Raw genomic sequence first — 27,474 nt, 5'->3', positions numbered from 1 at the left:
TAAGACGTTGAGACCAAATTGGATTTATTTACTTTCTTTTCACTGTGTTTGTCATGATAATAATTTTGTTGTCCTGTGTTTGTTTTTTTTTTACAACTGTTGTCTTGTTTCTTTGCCCATGCCACCCCCTCAATGGTGACATCATTGGCTCCAGTGAATCGAACCTAGTGTCCCCTTTACTGGTCCAAGTAGAAACCCGTTGTCTGCCCAGAGTGTTTTATCATCTCCAGCAATTATAAAACAGACGTAGCCCTTGTTACACTAATCTTATCTTGAAGATAAGATGAGCAAATGAAAAGATGAATATTTGTGTTCAACACTGGCTGAGAGCGAAGTGAAGGCAGATGCAGAAGAGCAAGAGGTGGAGGAGGAGGAGCAAAGTGGGGGCTTGCTGTCGGTGCAAAGTTTATCAGCAACGGGGACTTCTCTCATCCGTGGCAAAAGGGCAGGTGCAAGATTTGTGCACACACCTGTCCTCTTACTTCCGGAATAAAAATATCTACATCTACTGTATGTACTGTATGTATTTGACAGTTAACACAGAATGAGATTTAGGTCACGTTCAGTCTTCATCACTGGACTGATGATCGGATTTATATCCCTGCGATATTTTTTAGACTCAGACTTGCCGAAGAGTCATGAACAAGATGCCTGGCAAGGAGACCAACTCGAACACAAAGGTAGCCAGACATTTTATAAATGTTTAAATATTTGTTTTCTTAAGATTGGGTTGCAGGTGCGGACGCTCCTCTGTCGAAATGACTTGCCACTGCTCGGAGTGAGTTTTTATGCATACATGTATTTAGTGGTTTTGAGTGTGTTTGTTTGAAAATTGACTTGTTCAAAGAACAGCTTAAAAACAACAGTACTTTGCTTGGCTTCTGGCTCGTTTTAATGGCTCTAGGCGAGTGTACAGATTAGAGCAGACAGTTTACCGTTTCAGCAGGGAATCCCGAATCAACTTGAAGGGGTCAGCAATTTCTACTTTTGCCCCAAAGCATGTTCGCCCAAACCACTAAAAATCCAAATTGATCACAATGGTAAATGGAACACACTTACAATGAGATGGCTTTTATCTCCACCAGTGGTTCTCAACCTTTTTTACTGATGTGTCTCCTGAGAAATATTTTTTTAGCTAGCTGTGCCTCAGGGTCAGGCTAATTTATCTTTGGAACTCCAATTGTAGTGACATAAATAAAGACTGGTGCACATCCAAATAATTCTCAAAATAAAATGTCCTTCTTTTCTGTTCTTGCAGTAAAGATCTGTTCTCAAAAAGAAATTTTGATTTTAAATAAAATCTGAAACTGTCCAAATAAATAATCTTTTTTGCAGGGGTGCTGGAACCTATCCCAGCCCTCTTCAAGCAGTAGGCGGGGGGATACCCTGAACCGGTTGCCAGCCAATTGCAGGACACACACTTGCGCTCATACTCACACCTCAGGACAATTCAGAGTGTTCAATCAGCCTGCCATGCATGTTTTTCGGAATGTGGGAGGAAACCGCAGTACCTGGAGAAAACCCACGCAGGCGCGGAGAACATGCAAGCTGGAATTGGACCTGGTATCTCTGCACTGTGAGGTCGATGTGCTAACTACTGGTCCTCCAAGCCGCTCTAATAGTATTGTATTAATAAAAATAAAAAATTTAGAGCACACCTGTACTGCTGTAGCGGTCACAAAATATTTTCTTAGTTGTCAAATAACATGCACACAATATCGAATAGGTTAAACTCAGCATTGAGTTTTTTGTTGTTGTTTGTTTGAACCAGATCACAATTCGCACGTAACGTTCCACAAGTAGGGGAAAATATATTCTTACCCTGCTGAGAATTCTCACTACAGGTGAGGAGTCAAAGCTCCACACTGGCAGCTGGTCAATTCTCTTCATTGCTTCTTGTGCCCTAATCCAGCTAGTGTTTAATCCAGCTACGGTAGTTTTCCCCTCAGGAGAGGCCAAATGGACCCTCAATTGATTGGTTGCTTCAAATAATTTATCACATTATTCCTTATCACGTTGTAACTTTTCATATATGATTTTTGGAAAGGGGGAGGAAACCAGAGTACCCGGGGAAAACCCACGCAGGCACGGGGAGAACATGCAAATTCCACACAGGAAGAGACTCAGACTGTGCTCAACCACAAACTTTTGCGGGTTTGGAGCGTTACAGCAGGATGGTGAACAACTTGGAGAAAACTGGAATCTGTGTTCAATTACTGACTGAAATCATGGATTTGGCTGATCGACACCACTAAAGAGACATAAGCCACGGACTCAAGGCTGTCTGTCTTAAATTCTTGGGCAGCCTGCTACCAAAACAACATCTGCTATCTCGACCTTCCCCTGATGAAAATATTCACGGAACCTAGTCCCCCACCATTACCCCCTCCCTCATACATTCCCTTGATTCACCGTCTTCATTGTTTATCTGTCTTGTGACCTGTTGTAACTGTCATATGCTTATGCAGGAGTTTTTTTTGCCTCACTCAAATTATCCTCAAAATGAGGGTAGTTCGAGTGTGGGTTTTTTCTCCCTCTCTCCCTCCCCTGTGGTTTCTTTCCGACCTTCGGGTTGAGTGAACGCTGGCGCGTTTTGGCTGCCGCTGCTCAACCCGTATTGTTTTGTGTTTTTTTTTTTTATTTTAAGTGTCCTTGGGTGTCTTGAAAGGCGCTGAAAATAAAATGTATTATTATTATTATAAGACCGGAGCCAGGATCAAACCCACGATCTCTGCACTGTGAGGTCGACATGCTTACCAATGATCCACCGGGGCCGCCCTGCCTCAGTAGGTGAACGATAAATAATTTTAAAAAACAAAAGACGGAGTTGAGTGTGTCAAACTGAGTCACTTATGCACTGAACTGAAACAGTTTAACCAAAGTTTTTTATGGTTTCTCCCGCCCAAATAATAACTACGTAAATAAAATACTACACCTAATACTGTGTACTGTATAGATGACATCAAGAGCCATGGGGCGACATGGCAGAGACGGTTTCGTGGTCGTCTCCCCTCGGGAAGCTTGTGGGTTTGATCCTCAGCCCATGTGACCAAGTGTCCTTGAGCAAGATACTGAAGCCCCTCCGTTCAGTTGCTTCTGATGCTTTGGGGAAATCGCGCTGAACAAGAAAAAGCTAATTTACCGTTAATTATAAATGTGATTGACACACAGAGTAGGAAATGTTTGCAAACATGATGTTCAGTCATCATGAATATGAAATATAACGATGAATTAACATAAAATAATCATGTGGTTTTTCAATCCAATACATTCCTGATACATTATTTGTTTTGCATCCAGGTGTGAACTTGAGATCTCCAACAAATTCATCACAAACGACCCGTATCTTGTGTTGGATCATGACAGGGCCGAAGAATATGGCGTCCCGGACCAGGCACATCAAGGAAACTTGGGCGAAGCGCTGCCACATAGTGTTGTACATGAGTTCCGTTCATACGGACTTCCCAACAGTGAAACTGAATGTCAGTGAGGGACGAGAGCACCTGTACTGGAAAACAATCCGTGCCTTTGAGTACATCTACAAAGAGCACCTGGACAATGCAGATTGGTTTTTAAAAGCCGACGATGACACATATGTGATTGTGGAGAATCTACTCTCCATGTTGTCAAAGCTTGATCCTGAGAAGCCTTATTACCTGGGAAGAAGGTTTAAACCTTTTGTCCGTCAAGGCTATATGAGCGGCGGAGCAGGCTATGTCCTCAGTAAGGAAGCACTACGGAGATTTATGAAAGGTTTGGCCACAGGAGCGTGCACCCACTTCTCTTCCATCGAGGACCTGGCTCTGGGGAAGTGTATGGAGACAATGATGGTGGAGCCGGTCGATACCAGAGATGTGAAAGCAAGACAAACGTTTCATTCTTTCCCTCCGGAGCTTCATTTGGCCAGACAGTTCCAAAAGAACCCTTGGTATCTGGATTATGAATACTACCCTCCAATTCAAGTAAGGACACGAGACATTCATTGTGATGCCAGTTGTGCAACCGTGGGGCTGTCTGTCCTAAGCATGACATTGTATCGTGGCTAAAGTGTTTAGAGGAGGCAGGTTATGTGTTTAGTGAGCAGGTGTCCTCATTAATGGTCTCTAATAGTCTGTATTAGGGTGACCTGACTTTGAGCGAGATGCAGGCTTGTCGCTAGACAATCGCAGGGCACACATAGAAAAACAACTATTTCCACTCACATTGTAAATAAATAAAATAAATGTTACCAGAATGTAGAAAGTAGTCCACAAACAAAATCCACAGAAGTACTTCGAAAACCATGCAAACTCCACGCATGAAAACAATGCTGTGTGTGACTCTGTGAAGTCGATAAATGGCATTCTCGTCATGCAAGGTTTAATGTTGGTAACTGTGAGTGCATCTGCGCCTATCACGGCATCCCTGTTTTAAAGTGTGTGTGTGTGTGTGTTTTGTGTGGTTAAATCAGATGAGTTCTCACACCAAAAGATGCTAATCATGATCCACTTGGCTGTCCCAACTGTCCTCCGCAGTCAAAACTACTTTCCTCTGGTTGGTTAGTTCTCAAGTTGTGGGTTTCTTGTGGCCACCGTATCTTTCATTGTTTTGCTCATTTATAGGCAAAAACCCGAGTGTCAGAGTACTATCTATATGTACAACTGTATGTGTGCACACATACACAGACCAGACACACACACACACACACAATTTTTTAGCAAAAATTTGGCCGTGGGAGGAGTTCGGCAAGCCCATGGAAAACCAATTTCCGGGCGGCTTTGAGTAAATGCCATTCGACGTCTCGGGAGGGGGAAGCAGTTCATCATTACCACTGTGTATAGTGGGGAAGGGGGCGCTGTTGACCTAAACTTGGGACATTGTGAGTCAGTGAGTATATTTCGAAGACCTCGTCAACTCTGCCGGCACGCCTTCCTTTGAAGAAGCATAGTGTGCGGACTCAGGTGGGCTCTCCTTGCTCTGGGGGTGAAGGTGGTTGAAAAGCTCCTTGGTGGGAAAGCCCCTGGGGCGGGTGAAGTCCGCCCGGAGTTCCTCGAGGCTGTGGATGTTGTGGAGCTGTCCTGGTTGACATGCCTCAACAGCATCTTGTGAGCATTGGGGACAGTGCCTCTGGATTGGCAGACCGAGGTGGTGGTCCCTCTTTTTAAAAAGGGGGACCAGAGGGTGTGTTCCGACAACAGAGGGATCGCACTCCTCAGCCTCCATGGTAAGGTCTCTTCTGTGGTGCTGGAGAGGAGGATCCATTGGGAAGAGGAGTCCCAGATTCAGGAGACAGTGTGATTTTCATCAAGGCCGTGGAACAGTGGACCAGCTCTACACCCTTGGCAGGGTCCTCGAGGGTGCATGAGAGTTCATCCAACCAGTCTACATCTGTTTTGTGGACTTGGAGATGGCGTTCAATGGTGTCACTCGGAATTCTGTGTGTGGGGGCGGGGTGCTGTCGCAGTATGGGGTACGGCCGATGTCAACGTTTTGTTCACATTGTCGGCAGTAAGTCGGATTTGTTAACAGCGCATGCGAAACTCTGCCAAGGCTGCCCTTTGTCACCGACTCTGTTCATAACCCTCATGGACAGAATTCTTTCCCGCAGCCGATGCGTGGAAGGGGTACGGTTTGGTGGCCTCAGTATTGCATCTCTGCTTTTTGCAGATGACGTTGTTGAGGTTTGTATGTGACCCCAATTGCACGACAACAGACAGGTATGGTGTAAGCCAGGCATGTCCAAAATCCGGCCCGCGGTCGAATTTCATCCGGCCCTCGGCCCCCGTCATAAAATCAGTGCCGTCTGGCCCGCAGGTTGGGCACAATGGAAGACGTGTTGCATTGACTGAGGTCGCGTAGACTGGTGAGTGATGTTTCATAGAGTACTGCTTCCCTCTAGTGGGTAAATGAGTAATAGCATTCACTAAATGAGTAATAGCATTTAGACACTAGAGAGCATCACTCACGAGTTAACAAGACATCACTCCGTGTTTATCTTGACTGATATGTCATATTTCAAATGATCCTTGCAGTTGTGGATATGTGTATTGCTTGTTCATTTCCCTGTTGTTCGAGTCAAAGGTTTTGTGACTATTGAAAAGTCATGGTGATACATTTTATGTTTCAAATCAATCAATTTGCACTCAGGAGACTTCTGTTTAAGAAAAAGTCAAGTGAATAAGCAGTTGCATGTGATATACCTGTTTCAAATGAACCAAAAGAAATTCTTAAGATTGTTGAAATTAAAATAAAAATGGAAATGTGAAACAGACTGGCTTACTAAAATTTGTTGAACAATATTGTTGTTCAATGTAAAGAATGTCAGCCAAGGTCGGCCCCCCGACATTTTACCACATAAAATCTGGCCCCCTTGGCAAAAAGTTTGGACACCCCTGGTGTAAGCCAACACTCGTTGTTTATTCGTGTCTTTGCAAAGTAAACTCTGGGAGAAGCATGAAGAATCCACAGGGAAATGTCTGGACAGGAAATGAAAACCTCACTCAGGGAGAAAACTGGGACTTAAAAGTTCAGGGAGAACCACAAGGAGTCCACAGGAAAATATCCACACAGGAAACGAAAACTGCAGGAGATGCCAACAGAGCTCACTTCAGGCGGTAATGGCACAAACCTGCACTGAGGAATGGTTTGGGAGCTAACTTATTCCGGTCCAAACGAGCAGATGGGCTACAGGTGGGTGATGAGTTGGCGAGTATCAGGTATGAGGTGCAGAGCACCCTGGCTGAGGAAGCTGCCTGGCTGGCCCCTCCCTAAATGATGTGGTGCTATTGGCTTCTTCGGGCCAAGATCTTCAACTCTCACTGGAGCAATTCAAGTGTGAAGCGGTTGGGATGAAAATCAGCACCTCCAAATCTGAAACAATCAGAAAAGGGTGGAGTCTCCTCTCTGGGTCGGGTACAAGATTTTGCCCCAAGTAGAGGAACTCAAGTATCTTGGGATATTTTTCACAATGAAGAGTATGATGGAGCAAAAGATCACCAGGTGGAGCATCTGCTGTGATGTAGACTTTGTATCGGTCTGTTGGGGTGAACAAGGACCTGAGCCAAAAGGCAAAGCTCTCAATTTACTGGTCGACCTATGTTCCAACCCTCACCTATGGTCAAGACCCATAGTTCGTGACCAAAAGAGCGAGATCCCGGTTACAAGCTGCCGAAAGGAGTTTTCTCTGCAGGGTGTCTGGGCTCTCCCTTAGAGATAAGGTGAGAAGCTTGGTCATCCTGGAGGGGGTCGAGCCACTTCTCCTCCACGTTGAGAAGAGCCATATGAGGTTACGTTGTGCATCCGACTAGGATGCCTCCTGGACGCCTCCATGGTGAGGTGTTATGGGCTTGTCCCACCGGCAGGAGGCCCTCGGGATGACCCCCAGGACACGCTGGAAATACCCTTAAGCGGTAGAGAATGGATGGATGAATGGATGGATGGTTGGACGGGTGGATAGCCCAGTCCTGGTTTGAATGTAGTGTAATCTATATATATATATATATATATATATATTGCGCGTCGTCCCGCACACGGTCTGTCCTTCCGTCTGTCCCTTTTCAAAACGTACCTACTTCACCGCGCCGCTGCGCGCCGCCACTGCGCCGCTCAGGCAGTGGCTCACTACGATCGCGCGGGCATCTTAGCAAAAAAATGTTGTCTACCCACAAGCATTGCAATGAAATTGTTAGTTATTTAGTAGAGCTAAACATCACTTTATTTTCGCGATAAGCAATGAAGATGAACAAAAAGTTGAACCAAGCAACAACACTTTTGTGGGCCGAAGGCCCACCTTACCAGCCTTCCGCAGGAACTAGCTGATGAGCCGCCCGGAGGGCGGCGAACCACCACCTTACCAGCCGTCCGCAGGAACTAGCAGATGAGCCGCCCGGAGGGCGGCGAACCAGCTAGTGCTCTAATAAATATAATGCAATGTTAGTTTAGGTGACATTATCCTTTCCAAATAAATTGCAGTTGTTCAAATGCCATTTCAAGAAAAGACAGAGACAAATCAATTGAGGAAAAAGGGACCTTTTGTACACAGTTGCAGTGATAATTTTACAGTTTACCCCCAGCGAGTCCCAGGTACTCACTGATCAGAAAAGTATGAGTCCCATGATACATTTAGAAAGTCCCAAATTTCGAATTCTGAAATGGTCTACTTATTCGATTGCATATAACATCACAAACAACAACAATATACATTGATAATAGGTTTATTTCTTATAAACAAGTGCTGAAAAAAATTTAATAATTCAGTCATACAAGATTAACAATGAACATCAGCAGCTGTGTACTCCAGGTTTATTCAACAAAATAAATGGATCAAAATATTTTGTACTCATATGGCATTATAAATACAACATAGCACAAAATCTGAGTATTTTTTCCAGTGTCACACCGCAAAGATTAATTTACTGGTAATCATTAATACAGGTAAGTATTGATGTGGCTTGACATCCTCTTCCCAAGACGATGGATGTGTAATCTACTATCAATTTGACAAAAGAATCTACCACACATCATCGTTAGTTCTACTGACAGTTAATATTAGTGTGTTTTTTTCGTTGACACCTCAAACTGTCATCCGCGCGATTCCTCCGTTTGCGGACTGAAATAGCAACCCGCATGCGCACATAACATTATTTGTTCTGCCCCGCCAACACTGAAAACAAAACAAAACGAAAGTAGATTAGAAGAAACACACTCACATACCACACCACAAACACACATACAGACACAGTGAAATCGTGTTGATCACGCAGGAGAGATTCAATCACGTACAGTCAACTTGTGTGCGGTGACTTCTATCGGAAACAATTTTGCGGTACCGTCAAAATGACGCCACGGAAACGACACGCTACCGGTAACGACGGTTACCGTGAAATCCTCAGGCCTGCCGAAGATTTTTTTTTGGTGTTTGTTTTGACTGAAAATTTTCCTTGCATCCCAAAAACGCACATTATTTGAACTGTGCGTCCCGCGGGAAAATTATGCGTCTAAGACGCGGGACGCAGAGGTAACGAGATGGCTGCAGTTGTATGTCGATAAATTCACTATGTAATTGTCAGGTTTGCCAAAACCAGCCCATCCTCTGCCATTAAAGAATATTCCCGGCACAAATTTTGATAGCAGTACGAGTGTTTCTGATGTTATTTTGATTGAGATCATTATTTCTGTAACAGTGGCGGCAACTGCGCCCTCTCAGCCCCACCAACTCAGGCTTTGGAACTGCGCCATCAACCGCACTTGAGAGCACAGGCCTGGAAGTCTCTGGCTATGAAGGCTCCGGAGTCAGGTTTTTAATAAACATACACCCACTGACACTGACGACATTGACATTGGGTTAGCACTGTTGCTAAGAACATACCAGCTGAGCTTTTCACCCTCGACATGATTCATCCATTTACACTCAATGCGACCATTGCGCAAACGTACAAATTTGGTTCTCCTTGGTTTGAGTTTTTGTGCCTGGAGACTGGAGAATATTTTGATTGAATTCAAAAATGTTGAGCGTGTTTGCCCCAAAAACTGAAGTGTGCTTTCATTTTTGGGTTTCTGTGCGACTGAGTTTGACTCCCCCCATTGAGCAGTTCTTTCTGACCGTGAGAAATAATAGCAATGCGTTTCTTGTTCTTTCTCCAGGGTCCGGGATGCTGTTCAGACTTTGCTGTGTCTTTTCACTACATTTACGCTGTTCAACTCTATGCCCTGGAATACCTGGCATACCATCTCCGGCCATATGGATATAAATACAGATTTTTTTCCAGTGAACATAAATATTTCAATGGAACGACAAAACAACTGTGAATTTTTGCGAACAGCTTCTTCATTATGTGGCATTGAATGCATTCATTTCTGAAATGATCACATTTTAAAACCTGTTGATTTATTTGTCTATGTTTCATTTGTGTACCTGGGACCTGGGAAAAGTACAGCTTGGGGTCCAATCTGGCCCAACCATACCTTATAAATGGACTTCAAAGTGACCAGGAAGTCTAAACAAAGCATCAAATAAACGTGCTTTTATTTTATGTGTACACATGTGGACGGGGGGAGGGGAGGGGGATGGCAAAAACCCAGAGGTTGGGGGTTCGATTCCCGGGCCCTTGTGACCATGACCAAGTGTCCTAGAGAAAGACACTCAACCACCGTTGAAGCAGGCAACGCCGCAGAGTGAGCAGTCGCAACTCTCCACTCAAGTTGTGGGTTTGTGTCAAGATGCATAGAGCCAAGCGGGCGGAACTAAAGCGGTGTGGATGATATGAGGTACTGAATCCATTATGTCATTCCGTTCAGGTAAGGGGTGCCCAAGTCGGGTCCTTGAGAGCTACTATCCAGCCTAGTTTTCGATATCTCCCGATCAGGTCATCAGCAAGCTTATCGGAAGCCTGATCATTTGAATCAGGTGTGTTGGAAGTGGGAGACATCGAAAACGGCAATGAATGCTCAATTTGGGCCCAGGTAGACAAGAGCATTTTGTAACTACTGTGGTATGACTGGTACTTAACATGTTACCAGTACTTCTTCTCGACGGTGTACAGTGAACAACTGTGACATCAGCTCAATGAAATGTAGAGTACGGATTTAAAACATGCATTAACATCGTGTACAGAAATACAATACAAATCGTTTGGGGCCAAACAAAAGACAAATGCTGCTCAAAGTGTGACAAACAACGATAAACAATGCTTTTTCGCAGTACCTTCGCATGCTAATTAGCTTGTTAGCACTGATTTAGCATCGTCGATACGTCATTAGCAGTACTCTGAGCTAGCGAGTTTCAATGACAACAATTTAGGGAAAACGATCTCCGAAACCCTCGAGAACCCTGCTAAGGGTGTAGAGCTGGTCCACTGTTCCACGGCCGGGACGAAAACCACACTGCTCCTCCTCAATCTGAGGCTCGACTTCCCGACGGACCCTCCTCTCCAGCACCCCTGAATAGACCTTACCAGGGAGGCTGAGGAGTGTGATCCCTCTGTAGTTGGAACACACCCTCCGGTCCCCCTTTTTAAAAAGAGGGACTACCACCCCGGTCTGCCAATCCAGAGGCACTCTCCCTGTTGACCATGCGATGTTGCAGAGGCGTGTCAACCAGGACAGCCCCACAACATCCAGAGCCTTGAGGAACTCCGGGCGGATCTCATCCACCCCTGCGGCCTTGCCACCGAGGAGCTTTTTAACCACATCGGTGACTTCAACCACAGAGATAGGAGAGCCCACCTCAGAGTCCCAAGGCTCTGCTTCCTCCAAGGAAGGCATGTTGGTGGAGTTGAGGAGGTCTTCGAAGTACTCTGCCCACCGGTTCACAACGTCCCGAGTCGAAGTCAGCAGCGCCCCATCCCCACTGTACACAGTGTTAGTGGTGCACTGCTTCCCCCTCCTGAGACGTCGGATGGTGGACCAGAATTTCCTCGAAGCCGTCTGGAAGTCGGCTTCCATGGCCTCACCGAACTCTTCCCACGCTCGGGTTTTTGCCTCGGCGACCACCGAAGCCGCGGTCCGCTTGGCCAGTCGATACCCGTCAGCTGCATCTGGGGTCCCACAGGCCATAAAGGCTCGATAGGACTCCTTCTTCAGCTTGACGGCATCCCTTACTGCTGGTGTCCACCAGCGAGTACGGGGGTTGTCGCCACGACAGGCACCAACCACCTTACGGCCACAACATTCGCCCAACCAGTCTACATGTGTTTTGTGGACTTGGAGAAGGCGTTTGACCGTGTCCCTCGGGGAGTTCTGTGGGGGGTGCTTCGTGGGTATGGGGTACCGAACCCCCTGATACGGGCTGTTCGGTCACTATACCACCGATGTCAGAGTTTGGTTCGCATTGCCGGCAGTAAGTCAGAATCGTTTCCAGTGGGGGTAGGACTCCGCCAAGGCTGCCCTTTGTCGCCAATTCTGTTCATAACCTTTATGGACAGAATTTCTAGGCGCAGCCGAAGCGTTGAGGGGGTCCGTTTTGGGGGCCGCAGTATTGCATCCCTGCTTTTTGCAGATGATGTGGTGCTGTTGGCTCCTTCAAACGGGGCTCTCCAACTCTCACTGGAGCGTTTCACAGCCGAGTGTGAAGCGGTTGGGATGAAAATCAGCACCTCCAAATCTGAAACCATGGTCCTCAGTCGGAAAAGGGTGGAGTGCCCCCTCCGGGTCGGGGAGGAGATCTTGCCCCAAGTGGAGGAGTTCAAGTATCTTGGGGTCTTGTTCACGAGTGGGGGTAGGAGGGAGCGGGAGATCGACAGGCGGATTGGTGCAGCGTCTGCTGTGATGCGGACGTTGTATCGGTCTGTCGTGGTGAAGAAGGAGCTGAGCCAAAGGGCGAAGCTCTCAATTTACCGGTCGATCTACGTCCCAACCCTCATCTATGGTCACGAGCTATGGGTCGTGACCGAAAGAACGAGATCGCGGATACAAGCGGCTGAAATGAGTTTTCTCCGCAGGGTGTCCGGGCTCTCCCTTAGAGATAAGGTGAGAAGCTCAGTCATCCGGGAGGGGCTCAGAGTCGAGCCGCTTCTCCTCCACATCGAGAGGAGCCAGATGAGGTGGCTTGGGCATCTGATTCGGATGCCTCCTGAGCGCCTCCCTGGTGAGGTGTTCCGGTCATGTCCCACCGGGAGGAGACCCCGAGGAAGACCCAGGACACGCTGGAGAGACTATGTCACCCAGCTTGCCTGGGAACGACTCGGGATCCCCCGGGGAGAGCTGGAAGAAGTAGCTAGGGAGAGGGAAGTCTGGGCTTCCCTGCTAAAGCTGTTGCCCCCGCGACCCGGCCCCGGATAAGCGGTAGATGATGGATGGATGGATGGATGGATCTCCGAAACACATTTCTAAATAATTCTAAACACGAGCAGACTTACAGCCATTGCTTTCGAAGGTGAAACGAAAAGAATATAACTCCTGCAACGACCACATTCAGGATTTCTGTAAAGTCTCGTACGATGAAACACGGCGTCTGCTACCCACAATGCACCGCGATAGCTAAATGAATATTCTAAACACAATTACTATTAATGAAATGGCCCAAAACTTTTACTGTAGGCAGAACACTCTCCGTCTATAGAATTTAAAATATTGACACATTTAAGATGAGGCACAATGAATTTTTCTGCTTCTCGGTCCGAACACTCCTTACTTGACAAAGAAAGAGATATGACTTTCTCACCAAAACAAATATTTGGACATTAAAAGAAGCAAGATGACAGCCATGCAAAATACACACCAGATTCCGCCTTACTTTAAAGGTGGCAATTGTCCTAAGGTGTGGTTCTGAAGACTGATTTCCATCTGTTCAGAATGTTTACCCGCAACAGGTGATCCACCACTAAAGGTCATTGTTAGTCTCTGTTCAAACATTATGCCTGTTCAAACATTAAGGTAACAATCCCCATCGGGAGATATATTTTTAGAAGGTTCCACAAACTTTCGATCCCGTTCTCATCAATTTGCCATGCATGACTGTCAGGGATGTTTGCTCGGACAGTTGAACAGTTGTCTTTTCTGCCAGCAGGAGGCGCAGTTTTCTACGAGGTGCGCTTCTGAACTGACACCTGACCTCTGCAGCCTCTGCCGGCTTTTTATTAATCGTGTATGCAAATTACAAGTGATATATCAGGGAAAACACTCCCTTCTTCATTTACATGTCACACCTCTCAGCCCAGCCCACCGATACGTCCGTCAGAGGCCAAAACATCTCTCGGTTCAAACAATGGAAACCTTGTTACTTCAATGGGTAGATTTCGCATGAACTGAGACACTGTAACAAACTCAAGGACGTCTTTTCGCGCTGCCCACCCAAAACTGACCCTTCCAACCTTTGGGCAAAAAAAGTGTGGGTGTGTGTGTGTTAGTGTGCGTGGCTCTTTGGGGTAACTCAATAAAAAAATATTGGTCTTAGTCTCTGACTGCTTGGCCAGTGGCCACCCTTGATAAAAACAGTTTAAAGATGGATTTTTTTTCAAATAACAGTTTCACCAGTAGATGTCGCTCTTCACCGATGAACCTCTCGAAAAATGTCGCCATAATCGTTGCTTGTGTAATTCGAGGGGTTCGTTCTTTCTGTTTGGATGGCTCTACTTTACGAACGGCAAAAGGAGAGATTGAATCCTATGAAAGCAGTTTTATTGAAAGGAGAAAAAGCACGTCGAGAACTCAACCTTTTCTTCCGGCGACTAAAACATTTCCCGTTTCCTTCAGTCAATCAGACGCTCGCAACATAAACATGTTTAAGAAATTATTAAAGAGAATATAATTTAGGTAACTTTAACATCAAAGACAATACTGCAATGTTCAAACACTTTGTCTCGTAACATTCCATTTAATTTTCATAGCATAATGAATGTGCACCGTGGCGTTTTGGGGAGTGTTTCTTTTTTGGGGGGAGGGGGCGAGCTTGTACAACGCAATTGCCACTGGCTTTTCCAGAGGTACAGCAGGTTTCTGGTGGGACTGGAGGAAGGCCTCGTACTGAGACCGAAAGTTTTACATCATGTACGTGGAAAGAAATCAAAACAATTGAATGAACCACGGAAACCATTTTTCGTTCTGATGATCGCCTTACCGAAGAGCATGTAAATGTGTCAAATCACATTATTGATGATTCTCAGTTATTGGATTGCTGTGCTCATGCAAACGTAGCTGACGTTATTGTTATTGTCCACACATTCAAATGCATTGTCAGACATTTCTATTTTCTGTTTTAGTCATTGATGAAATTAAATAATTGGTTCATGGATGTGATGTATAATACATTAATTCATCTTCCGAGCCGCTTGATCCTCACTAGGGTCGCGGGGGGTGCTGGAGCCTATCCCAGCTGTCTTCGGGCAGTAGGCGGGGGTCACCCTGAATCGGTTGCCAGCCAATCGCAGGGCACACAGAAACGAACAACCATTCACACCCACACTCACACCTAGGGAAAATTCAGAGTGTTCAATCAGCCTGCCACGCATGTTTTTGGAATGTGGGAGCACCCGGAGAAAACCCACGCAGAACATGCAAACTCCACACAGGGAGGCCGGAGCTGGAATCGAACCCGGTACCTCTGCACTGTGAAGCCGACGTGCTAACCACTGGACTACCGGGCCGCCTTTGTATAATACAGTGTTTTTCAAACGTTTTTGAGCCAAGGCACACTTCTTTCATTGAAAAAAAATCTCGCAGCACATCACTCGCTGAAAATGTGCCCCCCCTCCCCCGCTTATTTTATCAATTAACGTGTTATATTGTGACTATAACCGCGTTTTAACATTGAAGAATGACGTTATAACAGCTTGGATTGGAATCAAATAAACACAAAGAAAACAGTATTTTATCATCTTTCATATTTATTGTTTCACCGTCGTCCTGTATTCATGCGTCACAAATTTGCTTGTCTCTCGTCGAAGCACAAGGCAATTGTCTCGCTGTTGCTGCTGCCTAGCGGTATGGGAAGGCACTACATGATTAATTTCTGGGCGAAAGACCGCACAGGCATACAAATTGGATATTGTTCCCGCGGCACACCTGACAATGTTTCATGTGTCAGTGTTTCATAATACACATTTGATAACCAAATATACATGTACTTTAAATGATTGAACATTTATTTATTCAGTCGCTTTGTTGTCATGAAAAACGCAGTTTATATCTGTCACGATTCGGTTTAGGGACCAACAGGTGGCACTGTAGGGCTCCCCTGGCAGTTGCACACCTGTTGGTCATAGGTAATCAGGCCTATAAAAGGACTCCTGCCCGAACACTCGGTGTCGGGTCATTGTTGCTTTGCTACTGTCATGTCTGTTTGAGTCATGTTTTGGTTGTTATGTTTTATCTTCAGTCATGATTTTTGTTTGCTACTTTGGACTTTGTTTGCTTAGGATTTAGTTTTCTATGTTTTATCAATACACATCTTCAAATACACCCTGCTCCTCTCTCCTGCCTGCTTTTTGGGGTCCACCATGCAACGTGACAATATCAGAATGAATGAAGATTTTACCGTTAACGAAACCTCACATGTGATCCTTTGTAGTCCCTTGGCTTCTCTTTTCTTGTCTTGTTTAAACTTCATCTGCGTTGTCCAACTCAAATGTGGCCCGAGAACAGAAATGTTTGGATCAAGCATCACGAGATGGCGATCTCATCCATGCTTTTCCCGCCTTCCTCGCCTGCGCCTGTGTGTGTGTGTGTGTGAGTGTGTGTGCGTGTGTGTGTGTGTGTGTTCTGATAACCAATAAATCCGTCTAAAACTAAGTTATTTTGGCGCTGCATCACAGCCGAATTGCTGGGAACCTTCTGTACTGTTTTTTTTCTTAAACTTAAATAAAAGACAAGTGAACTGCTGAGCCTGGGAGCTCGCTACTATTTTTGTTTAAATGTTGAAGAGTCTTTTGCAAAGAGAAAAGTACAAACACATTTAAAGAATTGCAAGTCTGAAAAGCTGTTTAACATAAGCTTCAAGGCCTGTCGACACAGCTAAGTGTTAAAATTTTGACAATGCAAACATTTTGACGTCAACATTGTCTCACTTTCATGGTATACCTTCGACGAGGACCCACTTGGAGGGAAGCAGAGAGGCTTCCCTTATAAGAAGAAGAAAACCTTTGTTTGTCCCACAACAGAGAAATTCGCAATTTACAGCAGCAACATTTGGAGGGAAGAAAGTAGAAAAAGAAGTACAGTGAAACTCCTCTACAACAAAATCATGTTTGCAGCAAGAATATTTTCACAACAGGGGACTTTCACTGGAGCAAATATACAGGTATATATTTTTCTAAACAAAATCAGTCTTTTTGTCGTCCCACCAGGGTTTAGCCAGTGTGGTTATAAAGAGACCTAAATCTCTTTAACTCTTCATTGTAGGGGGAGCAGAAAAGTGGGAATGGGTTTCATGCATGAAATTTTGTTTACACTAGGGGGTATTTTTGCCCACGTAGGTTTCGTTGTAGAGGAATTTCACTGTATTTGCACGCACTAAATGAAAAAGAACTGTACAATGTACAGAATGCAATATATAATAATTTATAATCCATGATATGAGGTGGTGGTCCCCCAGTATGTTGGGCTGGATGGTGTTGAAGGCACTGGAGAATTCAAAGAACGTGATCCTCACAGTGCTGCCAGCCTTCTCCAGGTGTAACAGCGCCGAGTGGAGGAGGAAGATCGTCTTCCACACCAATACCGGGCTGGCAGGCAAACTGCAGCGGGTCCAGTGATGAGCTCACCAGCCGTCGCAGGTAGGCGAGGACGAGTCTCTCCAGTCAGTGCCACCGGACTTTAGCTGCTGAACTCCTTTGGGTGGCGAGTCTTGGACACTGGCACCAGGCACGAAGTTTTCCACAGGTGTGGAACTCTGCCCAGCTTCAGGCTCAGGTTGTTTTTGGATTGGTGGCTTTCTCAAAAATCAATGTCGTTGCTATGGAAACCCGGCACAGGAGTAAGAACTCATAAAAATTGTTGGGGAGTTTTCAGACGCAGGAAGTTGAAAGGCCAGGAACATCTTCAGTCTGTGTCAGGGGTCGGCAACCCAAAATGTTGACAGAGCCATCCATATTTTAAAAAAAATGTGTCTGCAGCTGCAAAAAATACGTCTTAGAATGAAGGCAACACATGCTGTGTGTATCTAATAGAGCTGTCAGTTTAGCGCGTTTTTATTGGCATTAATTTAAATGAATTTTAACGGGATTAAAATTTTTCTCGAGAGATTAACGCGGCACACAAGCAAGCGGATCTTACGTTGCTCTATAAATACACCAGAAACAAAACAAGCTCGCTGCAGAAGTCCACGCCCCCTGTTTTGCCAGCCACGGCAGCGCGAGACACCGAAAACTGATACTTAAAGAATTTATGAATGGAAAGTTTACTTTTAAAAAGTTGCCAGATTGCTCCACTGACAATACCAAAGTTATCTGTTTTTCTCTCTCTCTCTCTGTATCATACAGGTATACGATGTATGCCACTGACGCGATTGTTACTTGTTTGGAACTATTTTGTGTGGAAGGTTCCAGTGTTCTGTGTCCATATAAATAAAGTGAGTGGAGCTTCTCTGTGTTCGTCTGACAGTGACACTGCGCTGCAGTGGTAGAGACCTAGCGAAAATAAAACGTCTCCAGTGTTGTCATCGAACCAAATGTAGTCATTCGAAATGAGGTCTTTACAAAACCGTAGAGAGACTTCCGCGCAAGAAGGACCAACACAATCAACATAGCCTGTGTTAGGGGGAGTAACCACCGCCCCCTTCAGAATGGTTTGCCTCAGTTGCACGGGGGAAGTGCGTGCGCTCGTTTGTACGGCCGGCAGTTTTGAATACAGTGTCTTGTTATTCTTCAACAAACATACAGAAACAGACTGCTGTGTTCAAAGCAAACTTGAGAAAAACGAAGTATGCAACCATGGTTTAAATCCACTATAGGCTGAGTACTAATTTACCTTAGATGTGCACTTTATAATGTTATATTGCTCTGTTTTGATTTCTTTAAAAAAGCTGTTAAAGCAGCTGTTGTGTGACAAAATATTTTTTCACTGTTGTTGATGGACAGTAATATTGTGTGAGAGATTATGTGTGAATAACTGCTCCAAGGGAAAAATGTTCATGTAAAATTGAAAATCGAAATTGTTATTTCAGTAAATATTTGCATTTGGCACATACAGTAGAAAACGGATTCATGATTCCATGTTGATGAGAGCATTAAAATAGGGAAAAATAGTACAAAAATGTGAAAGGAAATTCAGAAACGATAAATGTGACTAATCACGATTAATTTTTTTGTTCATTTTAGTTAATTATGATAGTTGCATTTTTAATTAGATTAAATATTTTAATCGTTTGACAGCTCTAATATATGAGCCACGCACACCTGGCTGATCACGCGTGAATTACTTTACACCAGGGGTGCCCATTACGTCGATCCTGATCTACCGGTAGACAAGACAGGTCCCAGGTAGATCCGAGGAGTGTCGAGGAGGAAAAAAAAAACAAACAACCATGTGTGTGTCTTTGTACATATTAGTAATCTATTTTTTGGGTGTTAATGTACGCTGCACCCTAATCATCCTATCAGTCTCATTTTCACAAAAAAATAAAATAAAGCAGGTAAATCTTGAATATACGATGGCGCGTGATTACGTCACCGGAGGTTGTTAGCGCTCAGCAGTCTGCAATTGCAGCTTGTGATCAGAGCTGTTGAGCTCTATCTTTTATCGTCATTACAGTAAATATTCCCATCCCCGGAATTCTCTGTAAAGGAATATCCTTCACCCGGAATAAAATCCTATGCATCAACATTTTGACTACGATATTACGTGTTACCGGAACTTGCGTAAGCGGAAATTCCACTACCCGTAACCCGGATGGAGGTGTAATGCCGCTGGACCTTAAATACACGCAACGCCCACCCGATGCGATGGAAAAGACACAACGCTAAAACAAGTTTTCTCTTCACGTTTTTCGATCATCAGATTCTAAACGATGACGTGTAAGTGAGTTTTTATTGGCATGCGTTTTACTGTAATTGCAAAAGATTTAAACTTTATTCAATTACCTGTACGTCATGTAGATCATCGCATCGAAACGTAGAAGAACTGTAACGACTGGAGCGGAGCGAGTGAAATGCATCCGTTTGAGCGAGGCTGGACACAAAGTTAAAAAGATCCAGCAGGCACCTGGAGTCGGAAAGACGCAAATCTACGAAACTTTTAAAAAACAGGCATCGATTCAACTCCTGATGACAAGCCACCATCCAGCAAGGAAGCAATGCGAATGGCAATTAAAATCCTTCAATGTGCACAAGAATTACCAGACATCGGTGATCAATGGGACAGTTACTTGCAACTAACAAGAAAACTGTATGACACACAGGAAAACATTGTCATAAACCATAGAATGCATCCAACAAAACAATCCAAAATATACATTTTTTCCCAAGACAGAAAAAAATAAACATTAAAATACTGTATGTATTTTACTGTTGTGATTTTTTTGGGATACACCTGTATTGCAGTTTTTGTTATACAAACAGTTTTTGGACAGTATATTTTTGTATTTTGTCAACATACTTGCAGGTTCATAAAGGACATGTACCATGCTCATTTCCCAAATGGGGAATTTCTGTTATCAGGACAAATTAGACAGCGCAAACACAAGTCCGTACTAGAGAATATTTACTGTATTCTCATTCAGAGTGTGCTTCCTGTACAATTCACCGAGGGCACGGGCAAAGAATCGGAATCTAGGAGGGCCCAGGGAAGCACTTTAAAACGGTACGTGTGAGCTACGTTAGTTAACAGGCTGGAAAAGTGCATCGCATGTCTCAGTTTCAGGCTGTTTCTCATCATGGTGTGTGTGTGTGTGTGTGCGCGCGTGTGCCGGTAAGGGTAGATCCCGGGAGATTAGTTGATCGAAAAGTAGATCTTTGGTCCAAAAGGTTTGGGCACCCCTGGTTTACACAAAACTCTATTCAAATACTCGACATTCAATGATTAATCTTGCTTTTGTGTGCACACGTGCATCCCATGTAGCTTCCGTTCTCGCCGAAATCTCAGAGATATGGCGAGGCCATGAGAATGCGAGGCGATGGTATTACTGTTGTGGCGACGCCACTCGAGCTAAGCGCGCCTCAGCATTGACATACGTGTAGCAATAGGAATGCCGTCAAGGAAATCGGATGCCAATGGGACTGCACAGCAGGGTCACGTGATTTCAGAGAGACGCAAAGGAGCGTTTCCTAACTTTCCTTGTTGCAATTACCCCTCACTACCAGGAGAATGTCGCTGTTTCAGCACGAATCCCACAAACTGTTTTTCATCTCATCGTCGAACACACACAAACACAGTTGCTGTCGTTTCAGCAACGTACGCAAAACAACGAAAGCGACTTCGTTTAAAATCAGGCAGAAAATATATTCTGGCAATGAAAAAAAAAAGCTCAGTGACGTCACCGGAAGCCCAAATTCAGATTGGTTCAGGTGGCGAAGTGGTTCAAGCGCTTCCCCCCTTCGTCTGTTATTTCGCGTGCGCTGCCTCAACATTGACCAGCATAAATATGTTATCGATTAAATATGGAAAGACCCACGGTCATGAATTGTTATACTGCGTTAGTCGTTGAGCATAAAAAGATTAGCTTCAACGTTGCATGTTAATCTACCCGTCGTTTTTTATTTCTTGTTCTGTTCAACAAGGAGGGGCGGGCGTTAAAGTTCAATATTCGGTAACTGCATTTCAACAATTTATTTCGTTATTTATTTAGTTTTAATTGTGTTCCGGTTGCAATGGTTTGAAGCAGCAGTTCTCAAACGTTTTGTCAAGTACAAACTTTGGAGAAAAAAAGTCACTGCGCTCACACCGCACCGCCACAATGCCTGACATGAAAATGGAGCCATGTGGTCGGCCTAAATGTTCACGAAACCCGGGGCAGCTGTTTTATTTCGAAAAACGACACTCCTATTATTGTCTGCCGTTTGCGCCGCTTGATTCACGGGGCGCTTAAACGTAGGGACATAAATAAATGGACGTACTCAATTAACGCTTTCATGCAAATGTGTTGGACATGAAAGTTAAACAACAATTGTACTTCGATAGTTGAAAACGTACCGTGCGTTTGACTCGAAGGGAGGTTTTACATATGTAATTACATGTATCTAATAGAAACATGACCCTTCGAGTGAAACACTGCCAGGATATCAGAAATGTGGTCATCCAAATCTTTTATCACACTGAGTGAGAATAAATATAAAAGACTATAAAATATTGGATTGATGTAGATTTGATTCCTAATCAAGGTGTGATAATGTTATTCTTCAATGTTAAAAAAATGCTTATCATAACAACACAACACTAATTGTTAAAATAAGCGGGGTTTTTTTTCACATTTACACCTAGTGGTGTGCCGCAGGATTTTTTTCAGCGAAAGAAATGTGCCTTGGCTGGAAAAAGACACTGCTGTAGATCATGGCATGTCAACGAAGAGAGAGTGAAACGCACCCGATCAAGCCAAACGGTTTACATCATATGAAACATTCAGGAGACGCTTGCAGTCGCAAAGACTCAAATCTACAAGAAATTCTGCCAATTTCCCTGCTCAGAGTGAATTGCGAGCGGCTCGACGGAGAGTCGAGTCAATGAACGTTTCCTCAAATGCTTTACCTGTTTTGGTGCGAAAAACCTTCCTCTCACTGCACCGCTAATTAGTAAGAATGCGAGCTCCGTGGCGCTAACTATGGCCATGGAGGACTTCAAAGCGTCCCGTGGCTGGCTTTAAAAGTTGGTTGCACGACATCAGCTGAGCTATGCTGTAGTGGGTGGCAATCGAGGGGAGGTCAAGTTTGAAACAGCGAGTGAGTGGAAAGAAAAGCCACCAGGTCTCTTACTCGTCTCATTTTGCAGCAAATAGTCTGAACTTTGTGATATTTGGTTCACATACCTGTACTGTATGCTGCAGTTTCGTGTTAGAAAATTTTTTTGGGCAACATGTGGTAGCAATTTGTTGCTTGTGTTGTCACACGTTTATGTTGGTAACATACTTTCGTGTTCATCAAGGAAATGTACGATCGTCGTATCCCACATATGGAAATTCAGCTCTCAGGAAAGATTGGACACCGCAAAGACGATTTGTGACTAGAAAATACTTATTGCATCGCTCGACTTCTACTGGTCGGACCACAACCCGTCTGCAGCAATGCACTGGCAAATATAGGTGATCAACAACACTTCTCATGAAAAAAAAAAAGTAGATTCTGACTTGAATGCCTTTGTTCTGTTCATGTTTGATATGGACCGTCAACAAATGCAGGTTGTTTTTTGTTGTTGTTGTTTTTTATGTACCGTATCTTGTGCTGACCCGGCCCGCATGTCAAATTTGAAAAGTCAATGTGGCCCCCGAGCCAAAAAGTTTGTCCACCCCTGATCTATTTGATTTCAAACGTCGTGTTTCTTTTCATCACGTCACACTTTGAGAATCACCGTCGACAGCAAGACAGCAAGAGCCGGAAAACGAAAGCCAAGCTGGACTGGGTGAACAAAATCGCAGCAGAGGATCCAGACTTGTGGGAGCGAGAGCTGTACGCCAGTATCGACAATGAGCAGGTGTTCAAAGTCAGCATTGAAATCCTGAACGAGCGCTTAAACCAAACTGGAGGTTCGTTTTCCGCTCGTACAACGTAGCGGATGTGCCCCGACTCATAAACATGAACGTCACTGCTGGCTTCTCTCTGTTCATCGTGTGCGTGACACTTTCAGGCGTTCACATGATCCAGCGGATGGAGGGCTGTGAATGGGATGACGAGACTGGTGAGGTGGATGGTTGGGATCAGTTCAGCTATGATGGAGAAGACTTCATCTCATTGGAGTGGAAAACGATGAGATGGATCGCAGCCAATCCACAAGCGTTCATCACAAAGAACAAGTGGGAACGATTGGACGGCTTCAAAGAATACAAGAAGAGATACGTCACAGAGATTTGCTCTGCTGACTTGAAGACGTACGTGAGCAATGGGCGGGACTACCTGATGAGAACAGGTGCGGTGGCCGCTCACACTCTCTCGTCCTCTCAGCCGTCCTCTCATATGTCCATCGTCCTCGCACGCTCTCGCTTTCTTTCACCCTCTCGACATGCTCGCCGCCGGTTGTCTTCTCGCACCTTCTCGGCGCGCTTCCTAGTTGTCCTGGCTTGCCGTTTCCTTCGCCGTCTCACACGCGTTCCCTCCATCTTCCACTCACAGGTAATATATTTTGCTCTCACACCTTTTAGCCCTCGTTGACCCTCTCACACATTGCCCCTTTTGCCTCCTCACCCTTTCTCCGTCCTTCAAGCCGTCGCGCATTTTGCCCGACTTTTGTCCGCTCCCGCTTTCCCTCCATTTTGATCCTGACACGTTCCGGCCGTCTTTTGCCCTGAGCGTCATCCTCTTGCGCCTGCTCTCCCTACTTCCTCCTCTCACACGATTTCTCCTCCCACATTTCTGCTTGCAAAGTTCTTCTCGCACTTTCTCTCCATCTTTGCTCCTCCCAGGTGTTCTCTCGTCGTCTTTGGCCCCCCTAAGTCGTTCTCTCCCTCCTCGCCGCAGAGCTTCCGACGGTGTCTCTCCTCCAGAAGACGCCTTCCTCTCCGGTCACCTGCTTCGCGACGGGTTTCTACCCCCTCACATCGGATCTTTTCTGGAGGAAGGACGGCGAGCAGCTGTACGAGGACGTGGAGATGGACCAGACGCTCCCCAACCACGACGGAACCTTCCAGACCGCGGTCCACCTGAAAGTGGAGGCGGCGCCCGACGCGGAGGCCAAGTACGAATGTGTGTTCCGGCTGGCCGGCGTCGAGGAAGCCATCGTCGTTAAGTTGGACGGCAAAAACATCCTGAGCAACGTGCGCGACGCAGGTGAGCCACTTGAATCGTTGCGTCACCTCGGACTGACTCTCGCGTACTGTGTCGTGACGAGCCCTTCGCGTGCTTCTCTTCATGGCCCACATCTTTGTTGCCACGTGAAAAGAAGAAGAACAAGTCAAGATGGTGGTGGCCATCGCTGTCACGTTGGGGGTCCTGGCTCTGCTGGCGGCGGGGGTGGCGGCCTTTCCTAGGTTCCTTGCCAAGCGTCGCCGGAACAGACAAGGTGAGGGACGCCAAGATCTGGTCTGTCGGGAAGATCCAAAGAGAACTTGTGGCAAAAAGTCCGTCATCCTCTCTCTTTCCTTCCAGCCCGATACTCTGCAGCAGTTCTGCAGAGTATCGGTTCTTTCAGCAACCTGTTCTTTGTGACACATTTGTGACTTGCGCAAATAGCAATCAAATTTCTTCTACTCGAGAGCGACTCCATCCGTCGAAACGTCGATTTGTCATTTTCTCTCTCTCTCTTTCCACGTTGTCATGTTCCTGTCCTGGGCCTGGCCAGCAGGTGGCAGACTTTCTGGCTGCACACCTGCTGTCAATGTCACGTTCCGTGCCTGCCTGCAGGGGGCGGGCTTTCTCCCCGCCGACTGCACACCTGTTGTCCATTTCGGGATGATTATGCTTCCTTTATTAGGAGACTCCGGCAGTTTACTCACTGCCGGAGAATTCCACGCCGTGCCATATTGCTCTCGCGCTCGATCTCGCTATTTTGTCATTTGACCAGTTGCCTTTTTGCCTTACGGCCGTTACTCTTGTTATTCGCGTTTAGCTCCTAGATTTTGTATTACTTGTATTTCTGCCAATTCAGGCCCCCCTCGCGTCGTTTTGTTTTCCGCGAGCGTTTTCAGTTGTAGTATCCTTCTTTGTTATTCCTGGTCCTTATTTGACCAGCGTTTTGTGTTACCGTTTTTCCCTGTCGGGCTCTTTCTGTTTTTTGTCATTAAAGACACTCTTTTTCTTTGACAAGATTTTTTCGTTGTCTGTTCTCCGGGGATCCAACCCTTTATTTCATTGTTCTGCACGGAGCGATAGTTATCGCTTCGGGCAGAACGTGACAGTCAATCTTTCAATCAAGGAACTGTGTATTTAAGACCCAACAATCTGTCTGCTGGTTGTCGGGATATTGTTTATGCCTTGATGCTTCCTTGCCCATAGACTATCTTGTTGCTATAGATCTCGTCGCGTTTCGCTTTTGAACTCTCGGTACCAAAGGTTTTGTGAGTATTGGATTTTACTTTTCTTTGAATTGGCTTTCTCTTGCGTGTATTTTGGATACATTGTTTTTGTTTGTCTTCACGATCCTTATTTTCCTCCCTTGCCCTTTTGTGCAAGCGCTTTTTGTTGTTCGTTGTTTGTGCCCTCTGGTCCTTGTTTTGACCAGCGCTTAATGTTTCTACTTTGTCGGTGCGATTTTTGTACATTAAATATTTTTGCTTCGGAGACCTTGTCTGGCGTCTACACTTTTGGGTTCCAAAAACTTGATTCGGTTAGACCGAATCGTGACAGAATATCCCGACCAACATGGAACCCGTAGACCTCAACAAGGTTATGACCGCCTTGACCAGCCAAGGACAACTGGTGGGTCAGCAGGAACAAGCGCTCGCGGAACTCCGGGGCACGGTCTCCCTGCTGGCCCATCGACTCGAGATTTTAGGTTCACCGGTGGAGCGGGAACCCAATATCCCACACCCACCGCGTTATGGTGGCGAACCTGGGTTGTGTGGACAATTTCTACACCAATGCTCACTAGTTTTCGACCAACAACCAGCCATCTACTGTATGTAAAGGATCAGACCAAGGTGGCATTTATAATGAGCCTGTTGACTGGAAGTAAGCAATGCTCAACCCGGGCTTCGGTCTTCCTTCCCTGATTTTGTGGCAGCGTTCCGTCGGGTGTTCCACCCCTCGGTCATGGGAAGAGAGACTGAAGGTCGGTTATTAGATTGTCGGCAAGGGAAGCAATCTGTAGCCGATTACTCCATTTCTTTTCGGATTTTGGCTGCCCGAAGTGGTTACGGGGACCGCGCCCTTCGTGGTTTGTTTCGTCGCGGTTTAAATCAATCTTTGAAAGATGAACTGGCTACCCGTGATGACAGCACTACCTTGGAGGAGCTCATTAACCTGGCCCTCGTACTGGACAACCGCATGCGAGAACGAGAGCGGGAACGGGGTCATGTCAGGTTCCAGCCCCCACTGCTACCCATGAGTTCTTCCGGCCGTCCGGACCAGAGCATCACCCTGGTGCCAGGGCTGTCGCCGCTGAGGGAGAGCCTATGCAGCTGGGAGGAGGACGTGTGGGGCCAGAGGAGAGACGGCGACGGATTCGTGACCAGGCCTGTTTCTACTGCGGACAACAAGGACATCGAGTCGCTGACTGTCTGATGACCCCAACCCGCCTTTCTGCTCGCACCTACAACTGTGAGTCTACACCACACACAGAATATCGGGAGCCGAGAAGAGAGGAGTCCAGGTCGGGACTCCCCAAGAGACTCGAGCTGGACGGGACAATCTATGGTCCTTCACAGGCTTTTCAGGTTCGTGCACTGGTGGACTCGGGGGCGGACGATTGTTTTATGGACACTAAGATGGCTAATGACCTGGGTTGTCCGGTAGAGGAGTTAGAAGTGGCTAAACGTGTTCACGATCTCGATGGGCGACTCCTGGCGGAAATAAAACAGATCACAGGCCCCTTAATGTTAAAGATCTCGGGTAATCAGGTTGAACAGAGGCAATTTTATATTAGGAATTCTCGATCCGTACCTGTCATCCTTGGGTTACCCTGGTTAAGGACCCATAATCCTGTTATCGCGTGGGATCGCACCGCAATTGAGAATTGGAGCCCTTTTTGTTACGCGCATTGTCTACGGTCGGCAGCGGGGGGTAGAGGGCTGCCTCGCACCGATCCGCCCGAAGCCATTTGCTTGGACAAAGTCCCAAGCATCTATCATGATTTACGCCAAGTATTTAGTAAAGATCGTGCTCAATCCCTACCTCCACACAGACCTTACGACTGTGCCATCGACTTGCTGACTAACGTCCCACTACCGAGTTCTCGACTTTATCAGGTTTCACAGCCAGAACAAGAGGCTCTGAGGGAATACATAGACAGCTCACTCGCCGCTGGCCTTATTAGGCCATCTAAATCCCC

The 27,474-nt window shown here is 45.8% G+C and overlaps 2 protein-coding genes and 1 long non-coding RNA gene across 3 annotated transcripts; all 3 read left to right on the top strand.

Moving 5' to 3' along the window:
• Positions 1–285: 285 nt before the first annotated feature.
• On the top strand, positions 286–9,786 carry c1galt1a (core 1 synthase, glycoprotein-N-acetylgalactosamine 3-beta-galactosyltransferase 1a). The gene is made up of 3 exons (XM_052071258.1): positions 286–680; positions 3,301–3,962; positions 9,622–9,786. The coding sequence occupies exons 1-3, from the start codon at positions 545–547 to the stop codon at positions 9,784–9,786; spliced, it is 963 nt and encodes a 320-aa protein (XP_051927218.1). The 5' UTR covers positions 286–544.
• Positions 9,787–20,955: 11,169 nt separating this feature from the next.
• LOC127604340 (uncharacterized) lies at positions 20,956–22,745 on the top strand. The gene is made up of 2 exons (XR_007963274.1): positions 20,956–21,020; positions 22,677–22,745. It is a non-coding gene; the product is annotated as an uncharacterized LOC127604340 (long non-coding RNA).
• A 190-nt stretch (positions 22,746–22,935) lies between these two features.
• Positions 22,936–26,708, top strand: LOC127604979 (H-2 class I histocompatibility antigen, alpha chain-like). The gene is made up of 6 exons (XM_052072435.1): positions 22,936–23,080; positions 23,182–23,460; positions 24,009–24,317; positions 24,430–24,549; positions 24,636–24,702; positions 26,423–26,708. Exons 2-6 carry the CDS (start codon positions 23,190–23,192, stop codon positions 26,706–26,708), a joined length of 1,053 nt encoding a protein of 350 aa, XP_051928395.1. The 5' UTR covers positions 22,936–23,080; positions 23,182–23,189.
• Positions 26,709–27,474: the final 766 nt, after the last annotated feature.

The sequence above is a fragment of the Hippocampus zosterae genome, chromosome 7, assembly GCF_025434085.1.
Source record: "Hippocampus zosterae strain Florida chromosome 7, ASM2543408v3, whole genome shotgun sequence".
Taxonomy (NCBI): domain Eukaryota; kingdom Metazoa; phylum Chordata; class Actinopteri; order Syngnathiformes; family Syngnathidae; genus Hippocampus; species Hippocampus zosterae.
This window is presented reverse-complemented; position numbering and strand designations above follow the sequence as displayed.

Excerpts from the sequence above, each read along its gene's own strand:
- c1galt1a (XM_052071258.1), top strand. The coding sequence starts at position 545 with ATGAGATTTAGGTCACGTTCAGTCTTCATCACTGGACTGATGATCGGA. Across the intron at positions 681-3,300 it reads AGACCAACTCGAACACAAAG|GTGTGAACTTGAGATCTCCA; the intron begins GTAGCCAGACAT and ends TTTTGCATCCAG. Across the intron at positions 3,963-9,621 it reads AATACTACCCTCCAATTCAA|GGTCCGGGATGCTGTTCAGA; the intron begins GTAAGGACACGA and ends TTCTTTCTCCAG.
- LOC127604979 (XM_052072435.1), top strand. The coding sequence starts at position 23,190 with ATGATCCAGCGGATGGAGGGCTGTGAATGGGATGACGAGACTGGTGAG. Across the intron at positions 23,461-24,008 it reads GGACTACCTGATGAGAACAG|AGCTTCCGACGGTGTCTCTC; the intron begins GTGCGGTGGCCG and ends TCCTCGCCGCAG. Across the intron at positions 24,550-24,635 it reads GCGTCGCCGGAACAGACAAG|CCCGATACTCTGCAGCAGTT; the intron begins GTGAGGGACGCC and ends CTTTCCTTCCAG.